This window comes from Felis catus, chromosome B4 (genome assembly GCF_018350175.1).
Source record: "Felis catus isolate Fca126 chromosome B4, F.catus_Fca126_mat1.0, whole genome shotgun sequence".
In the NCBI taxonomy this organism is placed as follows: domain Eukaryota; kingdom Metazoa; phylum Chordata; class Mammalia; order Carnivora; family Felidae; genus Felis; species Felis catus.
This window is the reverse complement of record NC_058374.1, coordinates 19,133,226-19,149,537: the sequence shown is the minus strand read 5'-3', so window position 1 is coordinate 19,149,537 and position 16,312 is coordinate 19,133,226. Positions and strand designations below refer to the sequence as shown.

Below are 16,312 nucleotides of genomic sequence, written 5' to 3'. Positions count from 1 at the left end.
GGAAGAAAAAAATTGTAATTAAAAAAAAATGTGTCAGTCTTCCAAGAGAAACAACCACAAAATAATTATCTGAAGAAATGTGGATAGTTTAAAAAACAATATTTACATGAAATTAACAGAATATGTAGAAGTTTTTCTCATTATGCCCGAATGCTTTTGAAACATAGAATATTGGATCAATCACAAATAAGCCAGAGATTTCTCATGACAGCGATTTTGCACACTGTAATATTTTTGAGGAACAAGAAAATAATCTTGGAAACTTCCTTCAAAACAGCCAGTGGAGGCAAGACCTCTAAAACCATCTTCCACTTATTGTTTTCAGGAACTTGTTTCCAATGGAAGCGAGAAGAAGAAGTCCACTTGGATCTTATTTACATAAAGTGAGTATAGAGGAAAAGGAGGACAGGAGATATCTGGAATACATAACCTAGAATCATATTACATCTGACTGAATTCAACTCAACATATCGTATGCTGCCTATGAGATACACATGAAGGGACCAAGGAGGAGCCTCTCAGGGCTTGGAAATAAAATGGCCTTCTGAGAGACCACGTGGTAAGTTTGTATCAATTAAGAATCTGATTAGTCATTTGTTTGGGGTATGCCAGCAACAGCGTTTGGTGGTCCATTGGATAGATGGGCCCATAGACATATTTATTTTGTCATCACTGTATTAGTCCACAAGGGATTAAGATAAAAAAAAATAAAGAATAGCCAACATTTAAGTGTTTTGATATGTCTTGAGAAACTAAAAGATCGGCCGTCCTGTGCCCATGTTCCAGCACGGCCCCAGTCGGCTGCTGCTGGATAGTAGCTACCTCATCAGCCAGGTGTTCTCATTCTGGTCTGCCACAGTCCCCATGTCCCACCATTTTCTACATCCAAGAAATTCCCTTGCAATAAATCATGCCACATGTGCCATTGATTTTTTTTTTTTTTTAACACTTGGACTATTGCTGGCATGACCCCAAGGACCAGAACTTGCCAATTGAATCTACATCCCATGATTATCTTTAAATATGGGACTGAATTGTCAGAACACTCAGAACCCAAGCAAGGCAATTTTAGTAGAATCGCAGGAAAACAAACTTGGAGTGTGCTAATAAATTAGGAAGTGAAATCTTTACTATATGCAATTCTGTTTGGAGGAAATCTATGGGAACGAAAGGAAGTAATCAAACAAAACCAAATGGTTTATACAGCCATTTTTTAACAACGTAATTCGATTACTTCATGTTAGAAGTAGGCAGATATATAATCCATCAGGAAAATGGAAAGAGAAATTCCAGATTGATCACATCACAGGGGAACTTGGAAATCTGTCTCTCTTGATTCCCTTCAGGAAGTTAAGACACGGATTGCTCTATGGGGAAATGGGGCCCTGGATGATTCACCAAGGAGTAAGTGGGTACACAACCCGGGAGGGTCCAGTGTTTTCATGAACCTTATCCCCCTTTTTTCTCCTTAGATGCCCATGGCCTCTGCCTACCTGGAAGCACTATTGATGCCTGCTGTCAACTGAAAAAGTCCTATTTGCACTCAGGGTGGGTAGATTCACAGCGTGGTTTCAGGTTTTCTATCATCAGTGGTCTGGACAGAAAGCAGTAAAGTGCATTTCTGTTCTCTGTCTCTGTCTCTCTGTCTCTGTATGCAGGAATGGGTGCTTTTGCAGCATTTCAGTTTGTGGTTGTCTGAGAGAGGAAGCGGAGAGAAAGGCAGTAAGGTGGATAGAAACAGCCACATTAGAAGCAAAATGACTGGAGAAGGAGCAGAAGCTTCAGAGTCTTGTTAAAGCCCAGAGGATACTTTTTCTGCAAGGAAACCCTTGCGCCTTGGCAAACCACTGTGGCGTCGTTTGCTCCACTCCAGAACTCTGTAGGGAGTGACACTGCTAACACGAGCACTGCTGTCTCTTATTATGATTTTGTCTGCAGACAGACTCACATCTGTAATTCCTCAAAAATACAGGTTCAGGGATGAGGGAGAACATTTGCATAGGTAGTAGCATGAGCTTCTATCAGGGACTCCAGTGGAAACAAGCACCATTTCCAGATAGGTGACGAAGGATGTGTCCCTGTGCCTATGCCTGTGCCTGGGGGAAAAGGGGTTCCTCACCACGGCCATGGGATATATACTTTCTCTGCACCTCTTTAACCACCTTTCTTTCTTTTGTTCTTCATCTCTTCTTCTGCAGAAGAAAAATGGCACTCAGACCATTTCAGTGCAAAAACAAATTTACTGCTGTACAAAGAATCCCAGTGGACAAACTATAATTGCACACCCCACTTCACTACTCATTTTATTGTGCAGATGGCCAACACAAATATCTGGTAATCTACTAGCTGGTAATCTAGTTCTAGCCCCTGTCACATTCTGTCTTGCTTAAGGTCCAAGCCTCAAGTGAGTCTTGGTTTTCTTGGGTCAAAAAGGAAGTACAATCTTTCCATCTTCTCTGGATTTTATGTTTAACCCTCACTTAAATACCACTCTTCCTGCATCCAAAAAAAAATTGGCTTCAGATCAATGAATGCTTTATGAACATCAGAATAAGATTCAGCATTGTCTCATCTGCTACAGAGGTTGTCATCTGAGGTAGGCTTCTCTAGTCTGAGTCTTTTGAAATAGTCTGGTCATTTCATGCCTTTAGGGTTTGGAAAAATATCTACAGAGTTCCATTTGCCAAACCTTGCTTTAAATAGAGAGGCCTTTGCACTTATTCTAGAAGAAAATTTACTTTATACCTCTCCCATGGCCTTGCAGGAATGGAGACATGGGAGGATGGATTTAGACTACACAAGCTGTTAGCAGTATGTGAGTTTCTAGTCAAGAGAAATACTTGGTTGAGATGGCAACTTTGCCACTAAGGAAGAAGAGGGACCCAGTGATTGAAACAAACCAAGGAACAAGCCTCATAAAGTCTACGTGCATGTGCTGAGAGGGGTCCATGAGGAAAGAAATGGAGGGTCCCATTTGAGCTGCCCCATTATCTTAAGCCTACCATCATATCTCCTTTCCATTTTTCATAATTTCTGATCCCCATTATTTAGAAAAACTCATTATGCTTTGATTTCTTCTACTGTTTAACCTAATCTTCCAAGGCATAATCTAAAGAGTGTTTTTAGGGATGCAGGAGTGGCTCAGTCAGATAAGCACCCAACTCTTGATCCGGTTCAGGTCATGAACGCATGGTTTGTGAGTTCAAGCCCCTCATCAGGCTCTGCACTGATAGCATGGAACCTGCTTGGGATTCTCTCTCCCTCTCTCTCTGCCCCTCCCCAGCTCATTCTCTAAACAAACAAACAAACACTTAAAAAATAAAGAGCATATTTAAAGTATTCACTGAAGCAAAAGGGAATGTTGGCCAGTCCTCCAGGTAGCTGTTTAATTTTTATTGTGACCACGAAAAAACATGCTAGCTGTATTGCTCCGGAAAATAAGACAATTAAAGTATATAAGTGTAAGGTAGAAGGGAGCTATTCAAGCCACCCTTCATTTTCCCCCACAGAGGGTGACTTTTACTTACCATGATTAGGAATGATGTGCATACACATATGTCTACATGCACATACACACAAACATGCATAGATAACACAAATAACATACATTTACAAATTACCGAAAGGTCTACTTATAAGCTTTTAAAAAATCTCCACTGTATAGCAACCTTGCCCACATATACGGAATTTTAAAACTACTACCTACGATGTCAAATTCTTCAATTTTAATTTCGCAACTGCAGATCAAAGAAAGACAATGATACATTGGTGTAGTGGCTATTGAGCAGACAGAAGATCACAAAGTAGAAAGCACTGCTAGAATAAAAAGGAACAAAGTGAGAAAATTAATGTTTGTCCCAGATTTTGCTTCCATGCTGTCAAGTTACTCGTTGCTTTGTTTCAGGGACTGTTTCAAAGCAGGAAATCATTTCCTCTTCCTAGATTCTTTATGACCAACATTTAAGAAGTCAATAGTAAATCAGGAAGGACAGTCCCACAGTCATTTACCATTTACTCTAATTTGTATTCACAAGTGTTCACTAACTTAAAAAAATAATTACATTTGAAGTTGGTTAAACATTTTTCTTAAGAACATAAAAATGCAGAATTTTTTTTCTTTTGTCCTTTTATGCAAATGACTTTGGTTGTATGAAGAATATATCACATTCTTTTTTTTTAATAACAAAGTAAGAAATACACCTTAACAAAGCAAAATTAAAAAAAATCCTTCAAATGGCAGTTATGATTGTTCAGCGACAAAAAAAATGCTTAAACAATGCATGTCAAATACGTTCTACATCTGCTCAGACCAAGCAAACCTATTCAATGAGGCAAAATAACATTTTGACCATCATGGCAAAAGTGATACTGATTTCCAGTTCAGTTCAGTTCTTTTAACTTTTTTAATGTTTTTATTTACTTTTGAGAGACAGAGAGAGACAGAGCATGAGTGGGGAAGGGGCAGAGAGAGAGAGAGAGGCACAGAATCCAAAGTACGCTCCCGGCTCTGAGCTGTCAGCATTGAGCCTGATGTGGGGCTGGAACCCACAAACTGCAAGATCATGACCTAAGCCGAAGTTGGATGCTTAACCCACTGAGCCACCCAGGCACCCCTCCAGTTCAGTTCTTTGTGGACCAACGAATACCTGAACTGTAGTTGTCTTAAGTCACCCATAAGCCGACTCCTGTTGGATGGGCTGTTGGCAGGAGGGAAGGGAGGGCTTTTGAATGTATTGATTATTTTCTTAGGTTTCAAGCAAAAACACTATTTTCCACAAGGTTTTTGAGGACCAGTGTATATACAAAGCTTTGTCTAAATATTTTGTGAGAAAAATTTCTAATGGGAATTATTATTTTGATCTGGCACATTTCTTTTTTTTTTTAATGTTTTTATTAATTTTTGAGACAGAGAGAGACAGAGCATGAGCAGGGGAGGGGCAGAGAGAGAAGGAGATACCGAATCTGAAGCAGGCTCCAGGCTCTGAGCTGTCAGTACAGAGCCCGACGCAGGGCTTGAACCCACGGACTGTGAGATCATGAGCTGAGCTGAAATCAGATGCTTAACCAACTGAGCCACCCAGGCACCCCTGATCTGGCATATTTCTAAACATATTCATAAAGTTGTTTTCTTATTCTTTGGATTGCATTTTTCCTATTTGAATAGGACACTCTTCTATCCTGGTAAAGATTAATCCCTTTCACTTGTAAAAATAATAAAGAGATATCTTACTACTCAATGGACAGAGAAAGACCACAAGTCATTCTTTGTTCCATTGGTATTTAAGAAAGAGAAAATAATTGCTACTAATTCATTGTTAAGATAAGAGATTGTTGTATAATACTTTTTATAATGGACAGATTCACTGTTTTTTTAAGTTCTTTTTTTTTTAAGTGTTTATTCATTTTTGAGAGAGTGGGGGATGGGTAGAGAGAGAGGGGGACAGAGGATACAAAGCAGGCTCTGTGCTGACTCAAACTCACAAACCATGAGATCATGACCTGAGCCAAAGTCGGATGCTCAACCAACTGAGCCATCCAGGTGTCCCCTGTTTTTTAAGTTCTTTGGGAAGATTTGTTAATGTTCTTTGTAAAAATTTTCAGAACATGAAATTAAAAAAAAATATTTTAGTGTTGTATGGAAACCAATTTGACAATAAACTTCATATATTGAAAAAATAAATAAAAATAAATAAATAAATAAAAATAAAATAAAAATAAAAATGTGAACTATAAAAAAAATATTTTAAGTAATCTCTACCCCTAACATGGGGCTCAAACCCACAACCCCGAGATCAAGAGTTGTATGCTCTACTGACTGAGCCAGCCAGGTGGCCCCAGAACATGAAATTTTCAATAATACTTTACTCTATGCTATTTTTAAGTGACAGAACAAATAAAAATTTGCATTCAAATATGAACACTGGGCAGAGTCTAACCTAGAATATCAGAAACTAAAATGTTATTAGAGAAGAGAACTCTGATAATCACAAATCATTGCATTCATCTTTGAAAATTATAAAATTTTCCAGGCTAGAATTCATGAAACCCTAAAAATTTAGGAAGCGTTACTAGCATTACATTTTCTAGGCAGAAAATCCCATCACCAGATGAGATGCTTTTAGTTTTGGAAGTACCTAAAAGACCCCCTTAATGAAAGATGCTGTGACTAAGTGAATTTTTAACTTAAACATACAGAATCTTACTTTGCAAGTTTTTCTTTCAAATCCTGTTGGTCCCAAATGGGATCAGTACTGAGAATCCAAAATAATGGAAATAGATAGATAGATAGATAGATAGATTGTCTAAAAGGTGAATGTTAGTGTTTCCCCTAGCTTTGCTTTTTTAGCTGGGGATTGGGTAAATACATGACGTTTACAAAAGAGCTAGAAATTACTTCTAAAAGAGAAATAATTTCAGCAGTGTTTAATCCATTCATTCAATTTAGTGCCATGGATTCCAAACTATTATTTCAATTTAAGAGCTCAGGCTTGAAATACCATATAGAAAATAGCTCAAACCAACTGTTCCCAAGGGCTTTGTTTCCTCTCTTGTTTCTAGGCAGATCCAGACATCTATGCATCGCTGGGGCATGAACAGAAAGGTTTTCTTTCAGGGATACACAAAAAGAAAATTAAAGCAGCCTCCTTTCATTCTGAATGCTAACCACCCTTTCTTAAAAGGACCTTCATATATTTGATGCATTCCTTAATAGAGTATAGAGTGCCACATTAGCAAATTTCTTTATGACAAATGCAAAAAGCAATGAATATGAATATACACAGGCATGCTTTGTTCAAAAGAGGCCCTTCTCTGTCTTAAAACTACTTCAGAAATGCAAGGTGAAGTAAAAGTCTCTTGAATACTTAGCAAAGTGTATTATACATTATTGCTAAAAAATAAAATGCAAGTTTTCATACCCTAAGTTGTAATAGTCAGAAAATTTTTAAGTGTCTCCCATATTTGTTCTTTTTTTATATTCTAGAGAAAGAAAGTATGAGCAGGGGAGAGGGGCTGAGGGAGAGAGAGAATCTTAAGCAAGCTCCAAGCTCAGTGCAGAGCTTGATGCAGGGCTTGATTCCACTCTGGGATCATGACCTGAGCTGAAATCAAGAGTCAGACACTCAACCAACTAAGCCACCCAGGTGCCCCAGTGTCTCCTATATTTGCAATGGTTGATTATATGTAATGTTTATACGTAACACTGTTTCCATCTGAGTCACAATATTTGGCAAAGACCCATGAGATATCTTTGACAAAGGTCCACCGAAACTTATGGGTATCACATAAAGTTACAGAACGTCATTGTTTACCCAAGACCTACAGTCTTTATTTTTCCAATGCATTGGTGCTACATTGTAAAGTGCATATTAATTTGTTAGGTAAAATAAATGCCAAAGACTTGGTGTGATTTAGTGTATATAACTGGTATTAGTATTTCTAAAAATTAAGTAAGTTTCCATCACAGAGGCTGGCAGATTCATTAAGCTACATGTCTTCCTGGGAAGAAGCAGTGGCCCCAGTACTTCCCCAGATGTAGTCATAAAAAATCATGTTGTTGACATGCCTGTGCCAACTCGGACCTATTTAATCTTTGAGATACAATCACTTTATTATTGTTTCTGATTCTGAAAAAAAATCACAGAAAAAAAAAACTAGTCCTTAAGACATAATCCATTAAAATAAAATGGGACTGTCCAGTGAATGACCCCAGAAGTTGTCTCTTTGTTGCCCAGAAGCTACATAGCTGAGGAGATAGGCTATACGCCCTGCAAGGGGATGGGCTCAACCTGAACTCAATCCTCCACTGCACCTGGCAACCCCAGCCTGGGTCCTGGCTCTTCCTAAATAGCTGGCAGGTAAGCCAGGACTGCTTGTGCTTGAGCTTTGAGTATTTATTTCCTCTGTGCAATGCCCTCTCATGCTTGTCCAATAAAGAGGAAAAGTAAATGGGACCCAGCCCTGCCTGGAGCACTGTCCCACGGTGGGATACTTCTCCATGGGCTGCCCAGAGAACAGGGGACTCACGCATCTGTTGGCTTTGCTGATCCTGACTTCCAGCCCATACTTAGTGGTCACTGGCTCCTTCACCTTGAGCCCTTTGCTCAACATGTAAAGACTGGACACATTCCGGACTACCAAAACAATTCATCTGTTTTTTCAGCATGATTTTTAAAAATCAATCTGGATAAAGATCTAGACCTATGACATTAAGCAATACTATGATTTTTGATGTTGAAATAATAATTTTCCCAAAAGTGTATTTTAAACATCCCGTGGGAAGTTCTTCTGGATAAAGAGGAAAAATATGATTGCAAGATGATATAATAAAATTTCAACTGCTAAACAGTTACCTGGTGTTCCCTCTATTAGGAGTCTCCCCTTACTGCCCTAGATAATACAAAGAAAGGCAGAAGATATGGCGGGGTCCTCATGAATAGAAAATGAAGTAGGAAAAACTGCAATTTTTTTTTTAGTTAACCTAAGGGGTTTGGCGGGGGGGGGGGGGGGGAGGGTGAGTATGGTATTTTTCTTTGTAAATGAAGATCACAAGAATATTATTCACTCTAAAACATAATTCTTGTTCTGAAAATAAATGATACGACTACCACACTTAATAATTTTAGAATCTGTGTGTATCACTCCAAAGACTATTTCCATGCCATGACTGCAAATAAACTCAATTAGCTAACAGTGAAGCATCATAGAGATAATTCAGTTTTTCCTTATGGAGCTCTTTGAAGGACAGCTATGGCTCTTTTTTCATTCTTGTTTCGATAAAGAGCTGGCATGTCAAGCTAAGAATAATCTATAATTGAGCGAGATCTATGATGCTATATTTTAATCCTCATCATCTTTTAAGAGGATGAGCGGTAATTGCAGGTGAATTCTGCCTGATCTACTATTTCCAGTGCATGTTCTTCTTGGAAGACTAAAAATCCTTGTCAATATTCCAGAAGAAACCGAATGGGATTAAATCAGAAGTTTACCGCTAGATGTTTGTGCCTATTACCATAACAGAAGGAATTAAAATAGATTTTGTTGTCAGTTAGCATACAACCTTTGGCAACACAGAGTTGAAGACCTGAGGCCAATTCCAGCCCAAAGGAGGGGGGTGGTGGCAAGGGTGTAACAGGTCACCCTCAGGGAAGGGAATGACAGGGATCCACAACTGACTCTCAGAGTCAAGGGAGTACCAGAAGGTGGGGCAAGGCTTTGGTCACAGTGGTTAATGATCAGAGATCTAAGTATTTCTGAAATTCTTACCTTCACCCATAACTCTCCTCTAATGGCTATCTCATCTTACCTCGCAACAATTCTCATCTAGATGTAATTCATCTTTCTACCCCTCAGATTTGGGCTTTTGGATGCAGTTCCTTGGCATAGTGTTGTGGACTGAACATTTGTGTCCTCCCCGCCCCCCAAATTCATATGTTGATAGCCAATCCCCAATGTGATGGCATGAGGAGGGGTGGCCTTTGGGGCATGATTAGATCCTTAAGGTGGAGTTCTCATGAATGGAGATTAGGGCCCTTATAAAAGAGACCCCACAGAGCTTTCTAACCCCATCAGCCATGTGAGGACCGTGCAGAAAGAGAGCTCTCTATGAACAAGGAAGTGGGCTCTCATCAGACCTGCCAGCAACTTGATTTTGGACTTTCCAGACTGCAGAACTGTGAGAAATGAATGTTCGTTGTTTAAGCTGCCCAGTCTGTGGTAGTTTTGCTCTAGCGGCCTGCACAGATTAAGACACACAGTCTAAAAGGGAGTTTAGATCTTTGCCCCTGCCTATCCGTGCAAAACTCTGTCTAGAAATATCTTGATGCTTGGCTACTGTCTAACTCTCTCTTCCTCACATGGTTCGGATGTCACCTTGTCTCTACATTAATCCCGACCCTCTACGGAATAAGGGTCTCCCTCTGGGTGCTGATTAACTTATTCAGTACTTCTCCTTTTCAATCACACACCCTCACAATGCTTTCTTTCTCATTTCCTGAGGAACCAAATCTGACACCGACAGGGCATTTGGGAAATTTCAATTCACTCGTGAGTCAAGTAAGTGTGCTTCTCCAGGATTAATCTTAGTACTTCCTTCACACAGCTTTCTGATTCTACAACCACATACTGAAGCCTCTGCAAGTTCAGACCTCCTAAAATGGAAATGCCTCGTTAAAAAAAAAAATCTACAACAGCTTTTCACATCCATAATAAATACAGCAGCATAGCTATTCAATCTCAGGTGGCACTTTTCTTTCTTTTGGAAAATGTCACAAATCTGCACTATCACATTCTTCACATGTATAAGTATTTATTATCTTCTCTGAGTTCACTGAGTGGAAAGCGGCCTGAGGAAAGAATGAGCATGGCAGTATTTCTGCAAATTTTCATTATTCTATTTCTGTGAAATGGGATGATGTGTCTTATGATTACCCTATATTTATATTCATTATTGTGATTGCCAGGCCTCTGAAATGGAGACAGCTTACTTAGACTTGAGACACACAAGCAGTAAGATTTTCATTGTCCAAGAATATTCTGATGTATTCTCTGTGTTGCACAGATACCAGGGAGATTCTGCCCACAGGGGGCATTACAGAATTTGCCTGTTTCTATGTAAAACAATCATCAAAGCAACCCCAAGCAAGATTAAGTACCTGCCAGCAACTTCTTTCCTTTCAAGGAGATTGCTTAGTTACAGACTGCAATAAAATATTAGAACACATATAATAGCCTTGTGTGCAGCAGTTAGCAATTGCTAACTTTTTAGAGAAACCTGTTCTAAAATCGGTAAAGGGAAGGTGCAGACACAATATGACATGTGCTATCGATGAAGATCAGAAAGATTTTCCACGTATGCATTTTGGAGAAAAACAGTTGGCCTCTGAGTTTTAGCCATATTCATCGCACATATTTGCTGACCATTCTCAACTGTACCTTCCTCAGATAGGAGCTTTAATGTGAACAGGGATGATACAACTGCCGGATATGCCTGCAATTTTGAACTTGGTACCAAAATGAGAAATCCACAAGACATGCTGCTGGTAGGCGGCACAATTTAATCTAAGGCTTTGCAGAACATTTACATCTTCAAAACTAACAGCTAAATCCGCTTTGAGGTCTAACTGTCTGCAGCTCAAAGGGTGGCCTGTGGTCCAGCCACACGCGCAACACCCGAGAGGCAGCGGACTGGCTCACAATTTCTGAGTCGGTTTGGACTGTGGAGTTATAGGATCCATAATTCCTATTTGTAAATATCCCCTTCTTTAAGTCATCCCAGTGCTTGTGAATCAAGGCAAGGAAAAAAAAATCACACTTGACAACCCTTTCCAGAAACATTTTCATTGTCCCAAGAGAGGGAATATGAAGCTCAAAATACTGCATGTAAATTAGTGATAAAAACTCCATGTGTGGTTCAGGTTCAGGGTATTAGAAAAGAATCTGTGTTGGATTTCTTTCAAGGTGAAGAACTATAGATTACCAGCACCATTACAAGGAGTCAGCTGACAAATCTGATCTTCAGGAAGATCAATAATTCTCACCGCTCAGGGCCTCCCCATTCCATAATGCCACTGATGCTTCAAGAGCTCTGTGCTAGCCAAGAGGAAAAACAGCCAGCAACAAGGTGAAGACTTATGTGCTGCTTGTCCGTGCACCTGCCCCTGGGGTCATGGGATTCACTGAATGCTGCTCGAACAGAGTTGAATCATGAACGGAATTCAACCTTACCTGAAAGGCTTGGAAGCCTTATATTCCCAAAGTAATTACAAAAAGTAGCACACGAGCGACTGCTTTTAATACCTACCAATCGTAAGAAGGCATTGTTCTTACCTGGTCACGTGGTCATATGTCCACATGAACAGAGAAAGTACAAGAAGAAAGGTCTTTCATAAATCAACAGTCAGACCAACAGAGGCTTTTGCCAACTGTTGAGTTCCTACTCACTCATGAGGAAATATAATCGGTTTCAAAACATCTTTATATCTTCATGGGGGGAATATTAAAAAAAAAAAGAAAGAAAATGATGACAACAACAAGAAATTTCTACTGGAAGAATTCTGTAATTGAGATACTAAGTTTTACAGTCCCTCTATTATCTGCTCTTGTGCAGAGCTAGAAAATATACTGTCACCAAGTTTAAAAAATAACAGCCTTTGTTTATTTCTGAATGAATCTGTGCCAGAATAGCAAGTATGCTATTGTCTTTTGTTTTTGTCTTTGGTGAAAGTGGGATATCAAGTCTAGACGACGGCAGAAGTGGGGGACATGTGCTCGAATGCCATTCTGGGTGGTTTAAGTCTCACAGGGATACAGATCATTTTAACAGCCACTGCTACAGCCAGGGCCCTGGGACAAAACCATTCAGATTCTTGACATCAACTTTGGAAGCATCTAAAGGGAAAAGCACACGCAGTCTTTCATGCTCATTGCTTGTATTAAGCGACATAAATCAAAATGTTTATTCCTAAGAAAGACCTTGTCATAATGCCCGGCACAGAGTAGCCACTCCACAACCATTTGGTTCCTTTCTTCCTTATTTCTGTTTAACTCAATCAGGCAAAAATATTTTCCCTAAAAGAGACACAACAATGTTCAAAAATGCCATTTCAAGGGCCAGAATAAATAAATTTTGCAGAGAAGTTTCAGATGTAGGCTTTTGTTTCCAGAACTAGAGGTAGTGGGCCAAGGAGTGACTTATGGGACTTGAGTCCCCAATAATCTCCATCATCCCCAGAACCGCATCAGAATAAATAAACCCTTAAAAAATAAAAGCGGTCATCTTGGTATGAAATCTAGCTTCAAGAGAAGTCCCCTTCCAGCCAGACTGAAACCCCCAAATTACTTTCACATCAATATTCGGGTACTGCCGTTGTCCAAAATCATGACATAATCAAAGTACCATTTACTTTTCCTCGTATTAGAGGAAGCGAAGTCAAGCAGAAACGATAAATCTGGGGAGTTGGGCAGGCCCGAGTTTAAATACCTTTATTCATTAATGGAAGAGCTTAGGAAAAATACCAAACCTAAATCTGAAATTGCCCACATGTAAAAGTCACTGAGATTACCCAGTGAACCTGGAGACACAAATCACACTAGGCTGATGTCAGGACAAGGCAAGATGATATCCATACTGTTTGTGCCTGGCAGACCTTAGCACCGAGTGATTATCCAGCATATACCTCTCTGCACCTGCACTATCCTGCCTCCTTTTTTTTTTTTTTTTCACTGACTCAAAACCATTGACATTATGTAATCTCCCTGTTAAGGCAGAAAAGAGAAAAACTGGCTGAATAACAAAATCATGGGTATAGTAACAATCGGGACTATATTCTGAGGAGTGTTAATACATCCCTGAGCAAAGGGATTTTCGCTTTTACAAATGATTAAGAAGATTCAGCATCCTGCCTAGAGATCACAGAATTCTAGGAATGCGTGTTCTCCTCTTTGAATCTCAGTAGGCTACCAGTTCTGGACAGAGAGTAAACACCTCTGCTTCTGAGCAACTCTCTCCTTTCTTTAGGTCGCACCCCAGCTAAAGAGTGCTCAGGGAAGAATTATGTTGCCCTCTGCGAGTTGCTATAACAACACTGTTGCCAAAATAGCAGGCACTCTGCAGGAGTCAGAATAGCCTCTTACAGATATTATATGACTTCTGCTCCTGGCACATCCTCTGTTGCCTATTGAGGGGCCTGGCTGGGGCAGTCAGGGACCACCAGAGTCACATGCTAGCCAAGGAGATGGAGAGGGGTTTTGAAAATTGCTGGCCTTCTCACATACACAGAATCCCAACGGCCTGTGCTTCAGATCTTCTGAAGATTCCTTTCGCTATGCAGGAACAAAATGATGCCTTGATAACTATTTGGAGAACTATGTAGTGTCTGTTTCAGGAAGTGGAGTTCTTTTCCTAAATAATGAGTGTTTCAGGGCCGTAAAAAGAATGCTGTTTGGTTCCTAAAAAGTAGGAACTGGTCACCTAGGAGAAAATAGAACTACAACTACAGTTTGAGAGAGCATACACAAACAGACAATGGCCAGACCATGGATGACAACAGAACTCTTACCCCCAACCTCTACAGAAACCAGTCCAGGGAAACAACCTCAGCAGCACTCAGCCTGGAATGATCAGGGCTTGGTGAATAACTGACAGCTTTCCTATCTTTTGCCTCTAGGTCTAACTCAGTAAAACCCAAATACGGTCCCCAAATCGATCGCCCGAGATGCTCTGCTTCTAATTAACCCACCTCCAGCTTCTCCATGCCAACAACTTCCAATCAGAGCATACCTGAAGCCTCCTCTTTTTTTTAAAGGAGAAACTTTCCCACTCCCCTGCCTGCTTTTGAGTCTCTACCAAAGGGAAGTGATGGAAGCTGACTCTTGCTAGGGCAGACTGAATAAATAGCCTCCATTCTTGTTTGGGTGGTTTTTGCTTATTTCCATAAGATTGACCTCCTTGTTTTTGTTAGATCTGGTGGACTAACAGGAGCCTATTTTGTGATTTGCAATGCTAAGGACAATAGAAACTTAAACAATGTAATACTACACTTGCGGCCTCTGGGCAACCCTACAGACTGCCTAAAATTAAAATGTACCCTCAGCAAACTTCCATACTCATCCAACCCAACTCCAACCACCCTCATTCCACTCCATAACTCCAACCATAAGAAAGAATTGCTTACAGTCACCGAGTGACCGACCATTCCAGTTCGCCCAGAACTGTCTTGTTTTCAGCACTGAAAGTGCTACGCTCCAGGAAACCCTTAGTCCGGGGTAGAATGGGACAGCTGGTCACTCTATGAGACTCTTCAAGCATGCCCTACTGTTCTAAGACTTAGCCATTGAAAAGGCAATTCACTCTGCTGGGAATCTCCTTTCTTACTCCAGGCAGGGTATCAACCTGGTGAGCTCCTCTCAACTTGCCAAGCCCCTGCCTAAATGCCCTCTCCCAGGCTAAGCCTCTTTGACAGTGGTGAATCCCCCAATCCTAAGCAGGTGATCTCTCCCTCCTCCATGCCATGCCATAGCCTGTATTTTTCTCGTACATATCACATAGCCTAGAGATGATCTGGTTACACAGTGACTTCCTTGCAGGCAGGGGCTGTATCGTGTTCCTTTGTGTTTCCTCACGGTAATCACCACATCAAGCTAATATTTGTCTGTTTCTAGAGTAAATGAATACATCTGTGACTAAATAAATGGCTTAGCTACGATGTATTTACTTATTTAATATCGTTACAATTATTTATTACTGAATTAGTAAATATCAACTAATTATTTATGGATGAGTTAAACTGATCCTTACAAAAAGTCCCGAAGCTCTGGACTGAGCTGAAGGGCCAGTCTATACATACGTGGGAGTTGGGTGCCTTACAGGAAATACATGCATCGATCCATTTCAGTTGCCCAGATTGGTTACCTACCTCAATCTGGGTGGTGTTGTCCTGCCCATCATCCAGTAGCAGGTCTGTGAAGCCTCTGGGCTCTGGGGAGTCTTGGCCCATGCTTGCTCGGTTCGAGTCTACTGCCTTGAGGGAATCCAAGCTCCTTTTCCACCGGTGGCTGAATGCATGCGTGTCCACATCGACCTCCTGTTCTGTTCGTGGGAAGACCTGAGCAACTTGATATTGCCAATCTGTTTGAACAAGAAATACAATGATGAGTTGCCACTTGCTATGAGTCATATACATGCTCGCTAACAGAGCAGAAGAATAAGTCTGCTAGTCATGAAAATAGGAAACTAACTCATAACAGCGGAATCTGTTTAATTGTAATATTTTGAGTTGGTATGAACATCTCTGTGTAGAATGCAATTTTAAAACACACCATAAGTCATGACAATGGTTAATGTGCAGATCCAGCAGAGTCCCTAAAACAGATGTGCAGCCCTAAAGCAATGCATTTTATTCCCTTCCCTCCCCACACTCTGCACACACACGCTTCATAAACATTCTCTAGTTGTCCTGAGAAAATAAGCTACAATCCAAACAAAGGAATGAAACCTAGTGATTCTTAGCACACTTGAAAATAAAAATCAGACGTTATTAACTTGTGAGTTTATATTCCCTTCACACAAGTTTTGCTGGGCAGCAAGGAGACAACAATGTATTTGAATAGGTTAAATAATATATGGAATGATCTTTGTGTAAATGTGCTAACCTGCTTTGTTGCTCACAAGTCAGATTTGGTTCATTGCCCACCTCACTTAATAAGCAACACCCACAGGAGGCATCACAAAGGCTCTTGTTCATTTGTGCTGATCTCACCTTGGACTCTTGTCAGGGTGGTGAAGGATGACAGTGATAGGCACTTAGAGAAATGG

The 16,312-nt window shown here is 40.3% G+C and overlaps 1 protein-coding gene across 2 annotated transcripts in view; it reads right to left on the bottom strand.

Annotated features, from left to right (window-relative positions):
* The window catches only part of PLXDC2 (plexin domain containing 2), a 448,003-nt gene that overhangs the window by 262,796 nt on the left and 168,895 nt on the right, over positions 1 to 16,312 (bottom strand). For both annotated transcript variants that reach the window (XM_003988142.6, XM_019834014.2), the window contains exon 2: positions 15,414 to 15,625. In XM_003988142.6, the coding sequence (XP_003988191.2) occupies positions 15,414 to 15,625 (212 nt within the window). The remainder of the gene's footprint in view (positions 1 to 15,413; positions 15,626 to 16,312) is intronic.